Source organism: Sinocyclocheilus rhinocerous, unplaced genomic scaffold, assembly GCF_001515625.1.
Source record: "Sinocyclocheilus rhinocerous isolate Xijiao unplaced genomic scaffold, SAMN03320098_v1.1 scaffold677, whole genome shotgun sequence".
Lineage (NCBI taxonomy): Eukaryota > Metazoa > Chordata > Actinopteri > Cypriniformes > Cyprinidae > Sinocyclocheilus > Sinocyclocheilus rhinocerous.
Window position 1 is genome coordinate 702,042 of NW_015633185.1, and position 18,329 is coordinate 720,370.

Here is an 18,329-nt window from a genome sequence, read left to right on the forward strand (position 1 = left end):
TCTGAATAGCAGGGAAATGCAAATGTAATAGTAGTGTTTCTTGTCTCATATTCACAAGTGTACATGGGGGGGTAAATGTGAATTCATAAGCAAAGTAAATGTGAGTTTAGGAACAGCACACTTAAATAATTGAAGTGGCTTATCTTTTTTCAAATGCAGTGCTATCCGCCTGAATGTGTTTCGTCTCAGTATGAATAATTGTCTTCCAGGATCACTCAAGGTGCGATCGACGTGACTGGAATGCAAAGCAGATTCTGGCAGCAGAGTAAGTCAGAGAGAGAGAGAGAGGAGAGGGAGGGAGAGATAGAGAGCATGCAGGGGCGAGGGAGAGAGAGGAGGAGCAGTTCGTGAGCCAGGGAGATAGAGGAGGGGGCGAGAGCTTGCATCGCACAGAGTAAATATATAAATGGCAAGCACTGTCACACACTTTGAGTACCTCTTCACTGATTTCACACACGTCATGTTGATTTAGGGCTCAGAGAAAAGGGAATCTTTGACATATGAGTCTTTCCCCTGATTTTGCTTCAGAAATAAACATCTCAACAGAGTATGGCAGCTGAAATGTAAGCATTTAGTGACCGGACAGAGAGAAATCGAGAAAATTTTCTAGTTTCAGGCCCCAAATGTGCTGAGAAGCATGTCATCATTTGTCTTTCGGTGGTGGCGTTTTTCGATCTTATTCATACACGCCTCCGCACATCAGCTGACTTTCCACATCTGCATGTCTGCTGACTGATTCTCAGTTTATGTGGTTCGTAACATCACAGACGTGCTTCCCCTCATTTATCGGCAATATCTTTCTACCCCACTCATACGAAAACTGAGGTTTTATTTTATTGGGTAATAAAGCAATAAAGGCACAAAAGCTGTTTCCATCCAAGTTTGGAATTTAATTTATTTAAAAAATCATAATATTGTGAAAACAGTTTGAAAATAAATCAACGTTTCCAGTGTTTAGGAGAGCAAAATACGAAAATTAAAATTGTAGCAGCTGTGGTCCTTTTATATTACTTAATTCCTTCTGACTTTTTTAATGGACATCTAGGAATTTATCCATTAAATTCAATAAAATGTTTTTATTGATGTTTACTTGCATGTCTTTTATAAAATTGTATTAAATATATATTTAGAATATTTAATATTTAAAATATAATACTTAATTTATAACACACAAAAAATGGTCCACCAGGTTTATACTTTAAGGTGCATTTTGAATTTATAAAATTTCAAGAAAATTTGTTTTCGTTTGTAGTTTGCATCTTGCCACTTTTTTAAATATATAATATAACATTTATTAAATATATTTGATCAAATTGTCATTCTGAAAAAAGTAAATTTTTCTGAAAATCTAGAAAAAATTTTTTTTTTATTGTATTAAGTTTCATTACATTAATATATCCTCCCAGCATTTTTATGCAATATCACAGAATTTGCATAAAATACATGGGTGGAAACCCCAGATAATGATATGCATTATTGTGGTTGTAGGCACTCTAAATCTTGTAGTCTTCTCAGGAAGCCTGTTCTTCAATACAAACTTCCAATTAGCTCTGTGATTATCCAAAGAACTCCCTAGCAGACGCTGCTAGACATGCTGTACCTTTGTAAAGATAATATTTTTCTCACGTCTTAAACAATGTGGCAACATTCAGAAGTGTGAAAGAAGCGTGTTTTTACAATACAGCTCTACATCTCGTGAAAATCTACACGCTTTATGAAAGTGAAAATCAAACACGTCTGCTTAGCATCAATCCATTTCTCTTGCTTCGAAGAGATGCCTTGTTAATAAATCAATTTACATCTCAAGAAGGTAGATAAGAGTGTGTTATTTTCTCTCTGTATTGAGCCGGCATTAGATCTGGCTCGCAGTGTGATCCGATCCTCATCTGTTTTACTTAAATACCCTTAGATGTTGAATCCGCCGCAGGGTAATTGATGTTCTATTGGCTGCTGTTCCTCCTACAGATTACAATGAAGGAGCTGTTTTATTAGCTTTAATATGGACACAGAATTGGACACCCTAATAAGGCAGGGTTTTTTTCCGCCTGCTTTCATTATTATTAAAGGAGAACATCTCTTATGATAATCACTGACAGCTACATTATGGGTTTCATGAACTGATGGTTACCAGTGAATGGAGAGATATTATGGTTAAGCTTAATTAAGCTTGTGCTTATTATGTTTTTTTACACTTAAAACCTTCATTACACACCCCTCTGATCAAACACAGTTATTGAGTAGCAAGTAGTCAATGGCATGAATATGCTAATGTGTGTCTGAGACCTTAACAGGGGACTGTGTAGTCTGGTCTTTTACATTGAAGGGTTAGTTCACTCAAAAAGTCTGTCATAATTCACTCACCCTCATGTCATTCCAAATCAGACTGACTGACTTTCCTCTGTAGAATACAACAGAAAATATATATTGGAATATTATATTTATATATATACAGTGGGTACGGAAAGTATTCAGACCCCCTTAAATTTTTCACTCTTTGTTATATTGCAGCCATTTGCTAAAATCATTTAAGTTAATTTTTTTTCCTCATTAATGTACACACAGCACCCCATATTGACAGAAAAACACAGAATTGTTGACATCTTTGCAGATTTATTAAAAAAGAAAAACTGAAAAATGCTCAGTATTTAGTACAGAGTTGTAGCTACTGTGGCACTTTTTAGTTAATGAATTACTTCAAAGCACTTCAAAATGCAAACCACTTCATGTTAGCTAGAGATCAGAAACAACATTTTTAGCCTCTCTCTGAGTCATGTAACTTTTTGATGGACCTCTGGGAATTTATTTGGTCGGTTTTTGATAATTGTGTTTAGTTGTTGTTCATACTTTCATCTTATTACAAAGATTGTAATTATATATATATATATATATTATAAATAGTTTAAGTTTAACACATATATCTGTCTCAAGCAACAGGTGTATGCTTTTAAGGCTCATTTTGGTCAGTTTTAATATGACAGGTGAGTAAATGATGACAAGAATTTTCATTTTTGGGTGAACTATCCCTTTAACACAATAAAAAAAACACAGTGTCGACGAAGCCGACCAACACTTCTAAACCAAAGACTTGACTCGTCTAACTTTTTACATTCAGTTTCAGTGACAAATTGCCTTCAACAAGCCCTGGAATCCAGTATCACAGTATTAACCTCTCCATTAGCACCTCTGTAGACTCCCACAATGCCTCTCCCTTCTCTCCTCCTTGGAAACGATCAACCTTTTAGTGGTGATTAAAGGCTGTGTTTGGGGAAGTGATTAAAAGCCCCCTACGCAATTTAGCTGGAGCAAGTTAGCGCCAGTGGGGGAAACGGCAACATGGGAGTGTGCATCCCACGGCAGCTGCTCCTAACAGACTCCGCAGCCCTCTGCCCCCCAACCGCAGCACCTGTCTGCAGGAGAGATGTGCACAGAAAGCCTCTTTATTCCCAGAAGGGCTCTTGCCTTTCTCTGTCTGGACTGAAGGATCCAGTTGTGATGTGTCTTGATGGGTTAATTATGAGAATAGTTCTGACAGTTGATATTCAGATCAAAGTGAACTGGCGTTCGGTCCCTCTCGGTCCCTCAGGCATATATGTATTCACACCAGCAGATAGCTATGCAGAGATAAGTGCCTCAGAGTAAGGCGGGAAGGCTAATTTATACCCCACACCTCCCAAATCCTCACTCACTCTCTCTCTCCCAACTCTTCTGCATCCAGCTCGCCCCTGCCTCCCTCTAAAATCATGCTACTAAAAATTAAACGACTCTTTAGAAGTGAATGATTAATCTAATGAAGCTGCAGAGGTGTTCTACTTCTGTTAATGAAGCCTTGCATTCTAATAAGTCACAGGCATACACTGTAATCATAATTGAAATGCCAAGCAGGGTTAAAGACAAACTGTGATCGCAGATGTTGCAGTGCCAAGATATATATGTAGAAAGGAAACGAGTAGGCACTGGCTGCTGGGGGCTTTTATTCAGAGCTCAGGGTCCTCGGATTCCAGCTAAACATCTGTTTTTCAATGGGCAATCGCTGTATCCTGAATACATATAACAGACTTCTCGGCTTTTACAAGAGCCTTGCAAGTTTCTATGCGTGCAGACTCCCCTATGTCTGAAATGAAACACATCCTCACTCTTCAAGGAATAAAAAAAAGCTGGTTTGACACGAAGAGTTTGCATTTCTGATTTGCATTGTTCGAGGCCAAGAATAGAGAGTAAATTATGAATGAGTAAATGGTATTCGAGCACATCAGACATTTAATCTGCGCAGATGAATGGAGCACCATATGAATATATGACTCCATAGGTGCCTGTACAGTAACACACACACACACACACACACACACACACACCCCCACGCTCAAGTGTTCATGAGCATGTGTAGCTACACTCTCACATGGCTATCATGTGTTTGATGGTTATAATGAAGGGATAATGGTGGGATTGTAGGCAGCCACTTCTCGTCACAGGATACCTATAGACCCGCAGCCCCTGACAGATTTACAGTGCACAGTCAGCTGATACTGTAAAACAGTAAGGTTTTTATAGAGCCCTGGGCTCTGCTTAAAACAAGCCACCACATTCGTACTCGCCTGCTTTCTGGGTCTAGCCTTGGGCCTGTACTGTCTGTGGTTGAGTTTTCCAGAGAAGAAACTAACTAATTATCTAGTTAGTTTTGCATTCTGGTGTCGGTTCCAATCGGAACACTTTGTTAACCTTCCCCAAAGCGCACTATATTAATGATATCATCCATATTTATGAAGTGGATTTATACTTGTTGGGGGGGAAAAACTTTTTATTGTATTTCAATTAAAATGTTGGTCATTAGTAAATTTTAACTGGATGTTGCGCTTTAAATTTGGTCTTATGTTGCGGCCACATTTATCGTTGTTTGGTGAATTTCCTGTGGGCGAATTCCAGCCATTTTATTTTTTTATTTTTCAAGATTTGTTTTTTGCATTTTTGCATTTTTTCCGATAGTATAGTTGAGGAAAGGACAAGAAGTGGATGGTAGAAAGAGATGGCGGTGGGTTCAGGAAATGACCATGTGCCGGGATTCGACCTAGCGTCGCCTGAAGCACAGTTGCGCTACATGTCGGAGTGCTGCCCATGAGGCTATCGGCTCTGACCCGAAATACAGTAATTTCAATAGGAATCCAATCGACTGGGAATAACCCACGCAGATTTCACTTTGGGTTCAGTTGTTCACAAAAAATTGCAGTGTTGACCAACAGAAAGCTGATTTGGTTTATAAGTCTCTTATGTGTGAGCTGTGCATCTTAAATTGCTACACTATTGACAATGGAAAATGGATCTTTTTTGCCTGCACCTTTAGTGTTCTGTCATTGAAAAACATGAATCACTGAGCCAATTTCACTTGCAATACAAATGCAAACGAAAACAACTGTCTGGCAGTGTAAACTCGCACCGAAGTCAATATCTTGAACAGCAAATGCTGCAGTAAGCTGATTGAAACCGTTTGGTGCTCTGCTGATTGGCCAGACTGCAGGAAAGCGGACCCTTTTATTCGAGTGTGGAGGGAGGCAGAGGTGATGAGGCAGCTGGGCCTGCCTGGGACACCACACTACCTCGCCATTAACAAAACTGTCAAGGGCTGGTAGCTGCCATGGCCAAGCAGCCTCTCTCTAGCCTGCTTTTGGCAGGGGGACGAGTGGACATGTGACAGACTCAAAGCTTTGGCACTGCCTCAGACCCTCTTACTGGGGCTTTGTGTGACTAGGGGTTGGGGGATGGTATCAAACCACCAGCACTCAACCCCTTAGACCAATCCACAAGCACCGGCACCACCCATTCCACACACTCCCACTGCCCCAGCCCAGCTCCTTCTGTCCAGTGCCAGCTGGGAGGTGCGAGGACTAGGAAATGCAAATAATCTCACTCAATTCCATAAACTTCAAGCACTCACATACATGCTTATCTGTTAGTTCTATACTAATATTTATTTTGTATATTAATTAAATTATATATTAGAAAAAAATAACATAGCTAAAACTGTAGTTGCTCTTCTAGGACATCTATGTGAACTGACGTCACCCATGAAAAATCACTTTAGGATTAGTTGCTTGAACTTATTTTCTGAGTTGCTCTCAGAAAGTAAGATAGTTCTGAGAGAAGTTATATCATTATTTATTTGCAGATGCCATTTGAATTCATAATTTGTTATTTAATGCAATGAAATTCAGAAATTTTGGTTTCCAAAAGTGTCCAAATACTTTTGGACCTACTGTAGGTGTGGACAGTGCTCTGATCTGCATGCTTTACAGAGCCCACTCCCACCTGGTCAAAGCTGGCACCCTAATCAGGATCTTGTACTTTGACTTCTTCAGTGCCCTCAACATGCCTCTCCGACTTGGTAACAAGCTCAGCGCGATACCGGTGAACGCCTCCACAATCTGCTAAATCATAGACTATTTTACCGGCAGGCAGAAGTTTGCGAGGCTTTGGGGAGAGAGCGTGGAGGTGGTGTAGTTCTACAGGTTGCTTGGAGTCCACTTAAACAGCAGACTGTACTGGAAAAACAAGTAAGCTGTGCAATACATGAAAGGTCAGATCAGGAGACGAAGGTTTTAACATGTACAACATACAGCTAAAGGTATATTTTACTATTTTTATTTAGTGCTTTTATAGACAAAAAAAATTTCTGTTAGTGGCATCTCCATTACTGGACTCATTAGAAGTCATTAGAGTCAAATTCAAGAAACAATTCTGTTTATCCTCATAAACATGCTTGGAGTATTGTAGTAGTAGTAGTAGTAGTACTGGCTTGTTCCACCACAGTATTATGAAAGTGTTAGATAAGATAGCCAAATGACATTTGAATGTCTTGATTCTTGCATTGGCATTCTGTACATTCCGTACGAAAATACGACAGAATTTCCTGCACTACTATTTAAGACTCTTGAAGAGTCTACAGCGCGACCAGTGTAGTCTGTTTCCCAAATGAATGAGCTGGTTCTTAGTGAATCAGAAACATGCAGCGTGACCAGTGTTGTCTGATTTCCTATGGAATGACTCTTATAATCTGGTTCTTAGTGAATCAAAAACATATAGCATGACCAGTGTTGTCAGATTCCCAACGAATGACTCTTATGAGGCGGTTCTAAATTAACTAAAAACATATTGTGTGACTAGTGTAGTCCGATTATGAGTCTTATTCTTTGTAATGAATCAAACCCACACAGCTCTGCCAGTTCCCAAATGAATGACTCTGAATGTTTGGTTTCTTTGAATGATGCTTTTTAGTGAATCAAACACATATAGTTTGCAACCAAGTGTTTTATGTCAGTCAGTCTGTCTGACTGTTTTAACTAGTAAACCTGAAAGCCACAGAAATATATTTTTTAATATACAGAGATAGTGTTACATATTACTGTTGTCTTTGTCTACACAAATATGCACAATTGTATGTGTTAAATCTAGTTGCATCCTCTCCAAAACATCTGTTTTACTGAATTGTGAATTTCTGAATAACTGCCTGCCTCATTTAGTCCTAAAGAAGCATTTGAATGCTAAAGAGATCTGACGTTGGTATCACCTCTGTAGCTCTCGTTCCCTCTAACAGAACTTATTTTCAGAGCATCAGTTTTTCCATTTCTTCTGTTTTTGTTGACAATAAGAGTGACATTTCAACTTGTTTATTCAAGCATTGATTCTCTCCGATTATTTCAAACAACTGTCCAACTTTTGTCCCAACTTTTTTCTTGAAAGAAAGTCGGTGTATTGCAAATGTAGCCATTCAAAAGCCAGAAGATTGAAAACATCAGTGGATTGCTTTAAAACCACTGAGCGATATATGTGTCATTTTAGTATCTTGTTAGCATTTAAACATTTCATTGGAATGAATACGTGAGTCATGAGTGATGTGATTACACATGACATTTAGCATTTCAACACAACAGCCGTTCTGAGTGAGATGTAGTTGGCAATTGCAGTCACTAAACATGCTCAGTAGACTCAGTGACTCAGGCTTTACAAGGTACAGTATTAAAGTAAATCTAATCTGATCTAGAATAACTTAATATTTGCTTCTTACCCTCAAGTATGTGTTTTATTTTTTCTCTCGTGCAGACTGAAGACATTGAGGAGATTGCGAAGAAGGCCCAAAGCTTGCCCAAAGAGAACAAGAAAAGGCAGAGGATTGTTGTCTTCACCCAAGGCAAAGAAGGAACTGTAATGACCAAAGGTGCGTGGGTCAGTTTTCATCTATTCAGAATTAGGTTTTCATAATCACGCTTTTAGATCAGGACCGTCTTGTGTTAAAAAGAAATAACACAACCCCCAGAAACACTTTTAGTTATTTACAGTTGGAATGATGTTGATAGATTTCCTCTGTAAATATTAGTGAATAGCCTCAAACAAGGTCATCTTAAGAATAGAATGCCGTTTTCTCTGGCGGCTTTCGATGTTGCTCAGTGTGAAATGAATTCGCCCTTGGCAATGACCTCCTATCTCTCAGATGCAGAATTTGAATCCAAAGGGCTGTTGCAGTCACATTGCTATGGTAACTGAGTAGTGGGGGATCTTTCTGTGGAGTGGATAAGTTTAACCGAATAGTGGGGAAAGCATAACAGTTGTAGCTGATTAAACCAGCGGGGTTTGAAGTAGAAAGCGGGAAGGTGGCAGGAATGTAAAGGAGACAGGCTGAGCTGTTTATGCTCTTCTTCTCCTGCTCTTCATTTCTTCTCCTTTTGCACCTGCCAGAACGGCATTCCTCGCTTTACAGTCCGCCAGTGCCCAGCCTCAGCTAAATTCCATTTGTTCAGGATAATTCGGCTTTTATTGCCTTTTGTATTTTGATTCATTGAATTTCACAGTGTTCTTACATGAATTCCGTCGAGGTTGGACATTATTTAAATCTCTCGGGGACACAATGAGCGGCTGCCCTTGCTACACTCTGGAGATCCTGGAAAAACAATGAGGTAAACATGGTACATGACCTTTAGTGTCTGCCTAGACGCAAAATCCTTGAAGAGGTTTGCCTAGCGGGTGGCATATATGAGCCAGCTATTTCAGCCTTGGTGCTCATACAAGAAACAAAAGTTTGAATTCAGTCTGGGTCCAATTTTTCCTCCCTCTCAGCTAAAAATGGCTAAAACAAAAATTCTGATATAAAGTCACATTTTTGTTCATTTACACTTGGGTTCAAAAGTTTGGGGTTGGTCATTTTTTTTATAGTTTTGATAGAAGTCTCTTATGCTTACCAGGGCTGCATTTATTTGATAAAAAAAAATACAAAAAAGTATTATTTTGAAATATTATTACAATTTAAAATAACTGTTTTCTACTTTAATATCTTTTCAAATGTGATTTATTCCTGTGATGGCAAAACTGATTTTTTTTTCAGCAGCCATTACTCCACTTTTTAATGTCACATGATCCTTTAGAAATCATTCTAATATACTGAGTTTGGTGCTCAAAAACATTTATTTCTTATCAATTTTGCAAATAGTTCAGTTGAAAACAGAGTGCTTTATATTTTTTGTGGAATTATGGTGTTTTTATTTCAGGATTCTTTGAATAGAAAGTTCAAAAGAACAGCATTTATTTGAAATAGAACAACATAAAACATTTCATAACATTATAAATATCTTTACTGACACTTCATAAATTAAACCATCCTAGCTGAATAAAAGTATTAATTTCTTTAAAGAAAAATATTTTCAATGGTAGTGTATGTCATCTTGCTGTTAAATTCGACTTTATTTAATGCGATTGTATAAATCTTTTTTTTTTTTGTCCATAAAACACTTTATTTCCTCTGACAGTATTTAATTGTTGGTTTAATTAGATTTAAACCATGTTTTTTTTTCTTGTCAAAGCATATTTTTACTGAACATTCTTAAATAGTTGTATATATATATATATATATATATATATATTATAATCATATAACATTGTCACGATTTTCACTTGTTTGCCAATGGTGACATGCGTGCCTAAGGTTGCCGACCACTGATCTGTACAATAAAATGCCATGTTAAGGTTGTTCTCTGATTTTATAGGCCTCACTCTAAGACAACTTGTTGCTTGACAAGTGACGTCCCTCACCCCTGTTAGCTTATAGGTCTAATCCTATTCACAAGTCTGCACTACAGAATTGAAGTGTTGTTAAACAGAGCTGTCGCAGATCTCTGTATTATACAATTTACTCAACATGTTACCAGAGTAACGCGGCAAAGCTGGCTGTATTGGTTCCACTGCGCTGCGTTTATCACACAAACGCTAATAGCATTAGTCCCCCTGGGCTGATAAGGCTGCTCAGGCAATTGCTACTCCTGTAAAGCCTCATCAGAGGAAAGCGCTACAAGACAATCCTTCCCTTTTGCTACAGAACCGCCTCACTCCCACTTGTTCCGAGCTAACTTTCAGCCAAAGCGTCGGCTTTAGAGAAAATACTCTCCTGGAGGCATTTTACACTGCGCTGAGGAAAAAGGCAGGCTCGGCTAACCTCCCGCAGCCCTTTCATAAGGAGCCGCAGGGTCGGCGACAACCCCCGGCAAACCTATATGAATGAACACTAAGTGAACGAGGACGCCACGTACGAGGTAGTTGGCCGTAAAAAATGTCAGGCGTCGCACGAGCGCCGAATAAGTGGGTTCAAATAGCAGGGGCGACGGAGAAGGAGAGGTACGTTATTGCTCCCCACTGCCTCCGCCAATAAACATCAATATAAAAGAGAATTGAAGATTTGCTCAACCTCCCAGAGGCTGTGCTCTGATGCCGTCTGATCTCTACATTTCATTTGCAATTTGCTCTCTATGTGGGGATGTGATCATTCAGCAGGCTCTGAATGTCACAATGAAGTTGTTTTAATGGTGATTAAGAAGGCTGGGGTGATAGGCCCTGGGGGCGACGCTCCAAAGAGATGCAGATTTGTTATTGTGTAGTTCCTTTTTGTGCGTGCTGGCTTTCTCTCGCGGCATAAACGCAGGCTGTCCTCGCCCCTCCACATTAATTTCCTTAATGAAAGCTGCCAGAAGAGGAACCCTTAATGAAGCACCTTTATGACATCGCTGAACAGAGCGCGGCCCTGCTGGCGCACCTATTACAGGCTCATATTAAGAGCACGGCGCCCACGGTCTTTGATCTAATGATGGCTGAGTGTGCAGGGTCGCCCAGGGCAGGGACGACAGCGTCACAGGGAGGAAGAGAGTCTGTGATGTTCTATTAGTACTTTCCCACCTCCGTGAGTTCACGTATTAAGCTAACTTAATCGCACTCTTCATGAACATTTTTCAAAATAGAACGTCCCGTGTAATCCCAAACTTCATGTGTAGGAATGTAGCCCAACAAGGGCAGGCTTACAGTTTCAGGCAGAGTCATAACTCATAAGTAAAGTAATGTACTTTACTCTAACTTCCTGGAACCGAGGTTCTAGAGAGATAACCTTTGTTGTGTTCCTTTTAATATCACAAGAAGTGAAACTAACACCACAACAGGAGGGGCGTCTTTGCATTTCTGCAGAGAGCGAGAGAGAGAGAGAGAGAGGCTGCTGCAGTTGTGTTTATTTCCAGTTGACTTGTAAACTCCACTGTTCAGTGATATCTGGACATGACCATATCCTTATCTTATCTAGACTGCAATACACTGGGCTTGGATGTGGTTGTCCCAACTCAAGCGCATTATGTGATTTAAAGGGATAGTCCACCCAAAAATAAAAAATGTCTTTGTTTACTAACCCTCATGTCATTCCAAACCGGCATGACTGACTTGTATGACTGACTTCTCCAAAGTTCTTCTCAAAGTTTGCATTATGTTTTGCAGGCGCTTGTAAATCAAGGCTACATTAAAGTTGGCATAAAACGAAAATTCACCCTATTTTCTAAATGCATGTTATAGATAGTGAATAGTTCATCAATGCATATGTTTGATTTCTTAAAACAAACAAAAAAAAACTTTTTCAGCTCGAAATTTTCATCAAAATGTCAAAAAAACCTCCATCTTCCGGTGAAACATTAGACTTCTCCCTGGTGACAAATGCAGGGCTTCTACAATGATTTACCAATTTATAGAACCAAGTTCTGCCCTACTTCTCTTTTTCTTTATCAATAATCTGTTTCATTCAGAAAAGATCTGTCACTACTTCTGTTTCATTGTGACTCTAAGAGTGAGAGAAATAAATTGCCTTTACTTCGGTTGCGAATAATTCTAAAGTCACTCCATGAAATCCGTTTTGGTTTTGTCATCCTACTAAAGAGGAACATTTTCATTCCTGCTCCTGGAGAGGTGCTGTTCGTCTTGAAACTTATTCAGGAGGAATGTGTCTAATGTGCTGTCAGATTTACCTGCACCTAATGAACTCCCCAGAGGAGCCTTTTAGTTTCAGTCTGTTTTCCTCCATCTCCGTGAACCCTTAGCAAAGGTCATTATGCACTCAGGAACACACACGCTCTTCCTGTGCGTGTGTGTGTGCGCGAGTATGTTCATGCTCTCCCTCACATTTTTCTTGTGTTATGTTAGGGCTATTATTCTGTAATGTTTGCCCTTCCTTGTTTGTGTCTCATTAATGCAATGCACCTTCAACGCAGCGGAGTTAAAACAGAAACACTGTAAGCAGTCAGTTAGTAGCTGCTTGTTTTGATAGGCTTAAAAAGCAAAAGAAAAGAGCTTAGAGTTATAAGATGTAGCATTGATTGATTACGTAAACAGCCTCTGTGATGCCTTTACTGACATAAAGTGGACTGAACTTTCTTGTTTAGGCACCATAGGATGGTTGTTAGCCTACTTTATATAAAAAAAAAAGTAGGCTAATTGTGAGAATAATTCTCTCAGTCACAATTTCATATCTCAGTTGTGACTTTATCTCACAACTTTTTCATAACTGAAGCTATTTCTCACAGTTGAGAAACTGATTTATCATTTTATTATCTCTCTTTCTCATAACTTTATATTATTTTATCTCACAATTGCAAATTTCTCACACAGTTTCAACTTAATGTCTCAATTACAAATTTATCATAATAGTGACTATACATCACACAGTTGAAACTTTGCATCTCACAGTTGCATCTTTAATTTTCATAATTGTAACTTTAGATCTCAAAATTGACTTTTTATATTTTAATGTGACTTATTATTTTAAACTCACAATTACCTTTATTTTTACTCCGAGGTGGAAACAAGCTGACTTTCTCACAATTGCAATTTCATCTTAATTGTGACTATATCTCACAACTGCGAACTTATTTATTTTATTTTAATTGACATCTCAAAATTGACAGCTCAAAATGTGACATTTTATCTCTATTTATTGGTTTTTACAATATTAACTTTATATTTATATTGTATCTCAATTTTGGTTGAATTTTAAACTATTTTTCATAATCGTGACTATACATCTCATATGTACAACTTTATAGCTCACAATTGTGACTTTTTATACTTTTTTTTTTTTAAACTCACAATTACCTTTATTTTTATTCTGAGGCGGAAACAAGCTATCATAGATTTTGTTGATTTTTGAACACAGATTTTGAATTCACCTCATGAAATTTGAGCATATGCATCACATTCGTTCAGTATCTCACTCGCGATGGGAAGGGCAACGGATAAAGACCTCCTCACGTCCGCCAAATCGATCGTGACATCATCACCGCTCGTCTTCAGCTAATTAGCATGGCTCAGAGGCGAGGGGATCTGATCAATGTCTCGCTTTGAAAAGGGCAAAACTGCCTCTTAAAGCTCTCTTCGTCCCAGACTCCTCTGATTATTTGTGCTGGTTATCTCCTGCCACTCTCGGCATGGTGGGTGCCCTTTATTAGCGGCTAAATGTGTTTGTCACGCTCATGTTTCTCTGACCAGCCCTAGCGTGGAGATGGTGGATCAGAGAAAAGAAGGCAAGTGAGGGCAGTTTCCTCAGTCTGTTTGCCAAGAGGAGGGCCATCCTTGTTTACTCCTTGGAGCTTTTGTTTGGCTCTGGAGCCGACGAGAAGTGGATTTGAGAGGAATAATCTCTCACCGTTCCGCAGCTGTCTGAAGGCCTTGAATCTCTCTCCTGCTCATTGGTTTTGTGTCATGTCTCATTGTGTAGTGAATAGCTTGTCATTCAGTAGCTGAGGTATCTATTGGAGACATAAAACATTTCTGTTGCTGTCTGAACAGCCGAATAATAATCCACCATGCGATCACTTTTTGAAAGTCGCAGTGATATGTTTGAAATGACAATGCCTAAGATACAGTAAAAGAGTAATTATCGCATGACCCGAGGCATTCATGGTTTTGGCTTGTCACATTACGAGCATAATCATATTATAGCATAACAAGAGAATTTATTACACGTAATTGGCATGACTCCACAGTGCTGTAAATGTTATGATGTTTTTTTCTGACGCTCAGGCTCTATAAATAGTCACGCATGCATGTTTTGTCTTCGCCGGCCTGTTTTATTTTGAGCCGGTCCAATACGTGTTTACAGTGCTGCTTGTTCCTGGAGTGCCTTTGCGGGCAGAGCTGTGGTTTCCTCTTCCTCCTGAGAGGCCCGTGCCAAAGGGATACAAAACCCTGAAAGCAACATCTCACTTCTGATCTGTGCACACAAGTGTCAAACACAGCACCAAACAGAAACAGCTGTACAAGAGCTATTAATATAACTTCACAGCTCGGGAGGTGTAACTTTGTTGCCCCTTTTTTTCCGCTCCCTGGATAGTCACGCAGAGGAAAGTATTTTCACTTTCTGCATGAACATGTAAAGTGAAGAATGGCAAAACCACAAAAGCGATGGAGCTCCCTGTAAACTGCCCAGAGACTGTGTTTACAGGGACGACCGCAAGCCAGTAACAACAAAGACAGGTTTTGGCAGCAAAGTTTTAATTGCCATGCCTATTAAAGAGCCCTGCCAATGGCCCCTTTTGTGTTATACATTAACATTAAATTGGTCCTGGAATGCTCTCAGACTAACCAAAGCAGCATGTTGAGAGCCAAGTTCAATAATATGTTTTGAATGAAGATGTGATGTGTTCTCTCCGGGTTGATGAAATGGAAGGAGATGTCCATCAAGGATGGTTTTGGGGGGAATGAGAGCAGAGTGTAGCGATTTAGGAATTTAATTTCTCTGTCTTTATTTGCCCTAGTTTGCTCTTGCGTGCTTACATAAATGGTCCTCTTTCACATTGGACCAGAACCTCTTGTAAAACCTTAATTCAGAAATGATTCATTTTTACTCTTTAAATTATTTAAATTCCCTTGTTTAGCAGACTTGTCCTTTCATTTATACTGTTTTGCCCTATATTTGACACTCAAGAATTGGGTTAGTGTTCTGGTTATTAGCTGTTCATTTAATAAATATATATAAAATATTTATATATATATATTCCGCCCATGCGGAAGTGTTTCCTGTACTACGGTTAAGGGCGCAACAACGCTACTAAATCTACTGTGCCAAACAGTGTGATTCTAATGAGCTGGTTCTTTTTAGTGAGTAAAAAACACACATTGTAACGGTTTGATTCCCATTCGAATGAACTGGTTCATAGTGAATCAAAAACATACAGCACAACCAGTGTAGGGTGATTCCCAAATGAATGACTCTTTTGAGTCAGTTCTTTGTAATGAATGAGACCCACACAGCTTGATCAGTATAGTTCAACCACCGATTCCCAAACTAATGATTCAAATCTTTTTTGTGAATCAAACACATACAGCTTATGCTGTACTCAAGGCTCGAGATCCACTTGTGATTTTTATGATACACATTGAATTGTGTCAGTAGTATTTTATCAGAATGAATGAATGAAATTACCACTTTTTTGTGCTTAATTTATAGTTAAGGCCCATTTCTGGATTGCATTTATGCAACCTCTAAAAAGACAGTGAAAAGCCATTAAAGTCTTTGTAAACACCTTTTGCGAAAATTATTTTAAATGTATTTATGTGGAATTGTGTTTCCTTTTTCCAAATATTTCTTCCACAAAACTACTAAAGAAGCATTAATCTTATGAGTTTAGGAATACTGGAAGACAATACTCAATTATTATATGATTTTTGCTGTGCATGTTGGTTAACGATGACAGTAATGAAAACATCCTATTGGACCAATTAGTAGTGTGAATCTTTCTTTTTTCTAAGCATCTGCCTCTTGCCTCCATTCCTTGAACCTCTTGTCATTGTCCCCATTGAGAGCTGAGAGAGGCTCCTGGACACCATTTGGCATCCAAGTGGTTGGACGCCTCGTCCTCCAGCGCAGCCCCTCTTATTTCACACGTCCTCCACCCATTATCATATCAATTGATGCAGCTTGTAGCAGACAAAGTGAGGTTATGGGAACCACCTAGAGCAACATGCACCATTAAACATCAATGCAAGGGGATTAGCACATATGCAAGTTCAGCCTTGTTTACCAAGATGGAAGACTGGCAGTGTATGTTTCTCGAGCTCTTAGAGCTCACGGCCCTCCCTCTGAACCCTAAATCAAGTTTAAATCTGTTTTAAACACCAAGGTTTTATTGTATTGACATTTGTTCCATGCAGCAATTTACATGGACTTAATAGGCAGCGTGCGCTTGTGTTTTAAATATTTTTTTATTGTAGCATATTTTTTTTTATTGTGGACTCTGACCCTTGGATATGACCTAATGTTGTACCATGTACTTCTAAGAACCACATCATAATTTTTTTTTCAGATGACTCGCCGCGGCTGGGATGTTTGGACATTTCCCAGCATGCCTCTGGTGCGTGACCTGTCATCAAAGGGCAGAGTGGTTAGCCTGTGCTAGTACCTACATTCTCGCCATGTTGAAGTGCATTTTCTCTGCTTACTCCCTCACAAATCTGAAGAGAAGAGTGTCGTTGCTTCATACGAGCCTTAATCGTCAGTTTGATGTCCATTACTGTCTAGAGCCTCTTCAGTTCAGTCATGGGTATCAAAGGGAGGAACAGTTAATGGCTATTTTTTTTCTCTCACTCTCAGGCTGCGCTGTTTCTGAGTCATAAAAGGAAGTGGAATCAGGTCAGCCTGTGTACAGGAAGGAAGGAACCACATACAGTTTCATTTCGAACATATTCATTTGCGTCTGGTCATTTTTTTCCCCCTTCAGTCATTTGTCTGCAGATTTAGGCTCCATATGAACGTATGCACTTGCTTTCTTTCGTAGTTTGTCATGAGGGAGAAAGCATGCTATGATGGCAGTGGAAATATTGTAATCTTTAATTGTAAAATAAATTATAATAGATAGATCATGAGTTTCTGTTAACTTAATTCACACGGAAGATCCTCTAGTTAATCATTTCAATAGGAAGGCGGGCGAGCATGCTTCATTGCCTGCATTAATTAAGCAAAGTCATTTTGCTGCTAATTAGCTGATTCTAAAAGGATCTGCTTTTTGTGTAATTAATTATCAAAGACACAATCGCCTGCCTCGTTTAGGGAAAAACCGCTCACACGCAGCAGACATGTCTTGAGTGCTCATTGTTACATCAGTTGAAAGCCTTTGCTGGCGTTCTGTGTTGTTTACTGTCTGTGTCTGAAGGTTTCCTCTGAAGTTCTCCACACAAAGTGATGGTCTTTGACACCTACTGACTACAATTAGCAGGTGTATACTTTAAAGCCCTATGTTGCTGAAGATTACGGGCTGTTTTGGTGAAAAAGTGTCTGGGCTGGCTAAGACTGGCTCGAGTACTTTTTCTGCCTCTTGTGTAAGGAAATGTAAAGTTTCATGCAGCCTTCAAGTGGAGTATTGTAATTTTGAGTTACTTGCACATATATGACCACAACAAGTCATATTTGCTTCTGGGATGAATTCTCTGATACCAGAGTAACAAAGGAAAGGGATATGTTGACATCAAAGATGGCAGAAGGCAACTCTGCAGTTGACATCGATGAATGATTTTGTTGACAGATCTTGTTGGGACAGATCTTTTCTGAATGTTAATATACTTTATTTTAGTATCAATGAATGTTAATATACTTTTAATTAAATTTTATTTGTAATTATAATAATTATAAATGCACAGTTATTATATATTGATATGTATTGTTATTCATTTATTTAATATTGCTTTATTAATTAACATTATTGTATGTAATAACTATTATTATTAATATTATTGTCATTAAATTCATTTTCATGCAAATATTCAAACATTATTATAAATATTTTAGCCTCTTTAGAACACAAGCCTGATAACCTAATAGATTAAAGGGGTGGTTGTTTGCGATTTCACTTTTTTAACGTTAGTTAGTGTCTAATGTTGCTGTTTGAGCATAAACAATATCTGCAAAGTTACGAAGCTGAAAGTTCAATGCAAACAGAGATGTCGTCTTTTAAAATTCTGGCAGTTTAATGCCTACAAAAACGGCTGGTAGGGACTACAAC

At 38.8% G+C, this 18,329-nt stretch overlaps 1 protein-coding gene across 2 annotated transcripts in view; it reads left to right on the plus strand.

Moving 5' to 3' along the window:
- adka (adenosine kinase a) overlaps positions 1-18,329 on the plus strand; it is a 163,611-nt gene that overhangs the window by 138,895 nt on the left and 6,387 nt on the right. For both annotated transcript variants that reach the window (XM_016556754.1, XM_016556755.1), the window contains exon 9: positions 8,089-8,203. In XM_016556754.1, coding sequence (XP_016412240.1) covers positions 8,089-8,203 — 115 coding nt within the window. The remainder of the gene's footprint in view (positions 1-8,088; positions 8,204-18,329) is intronic.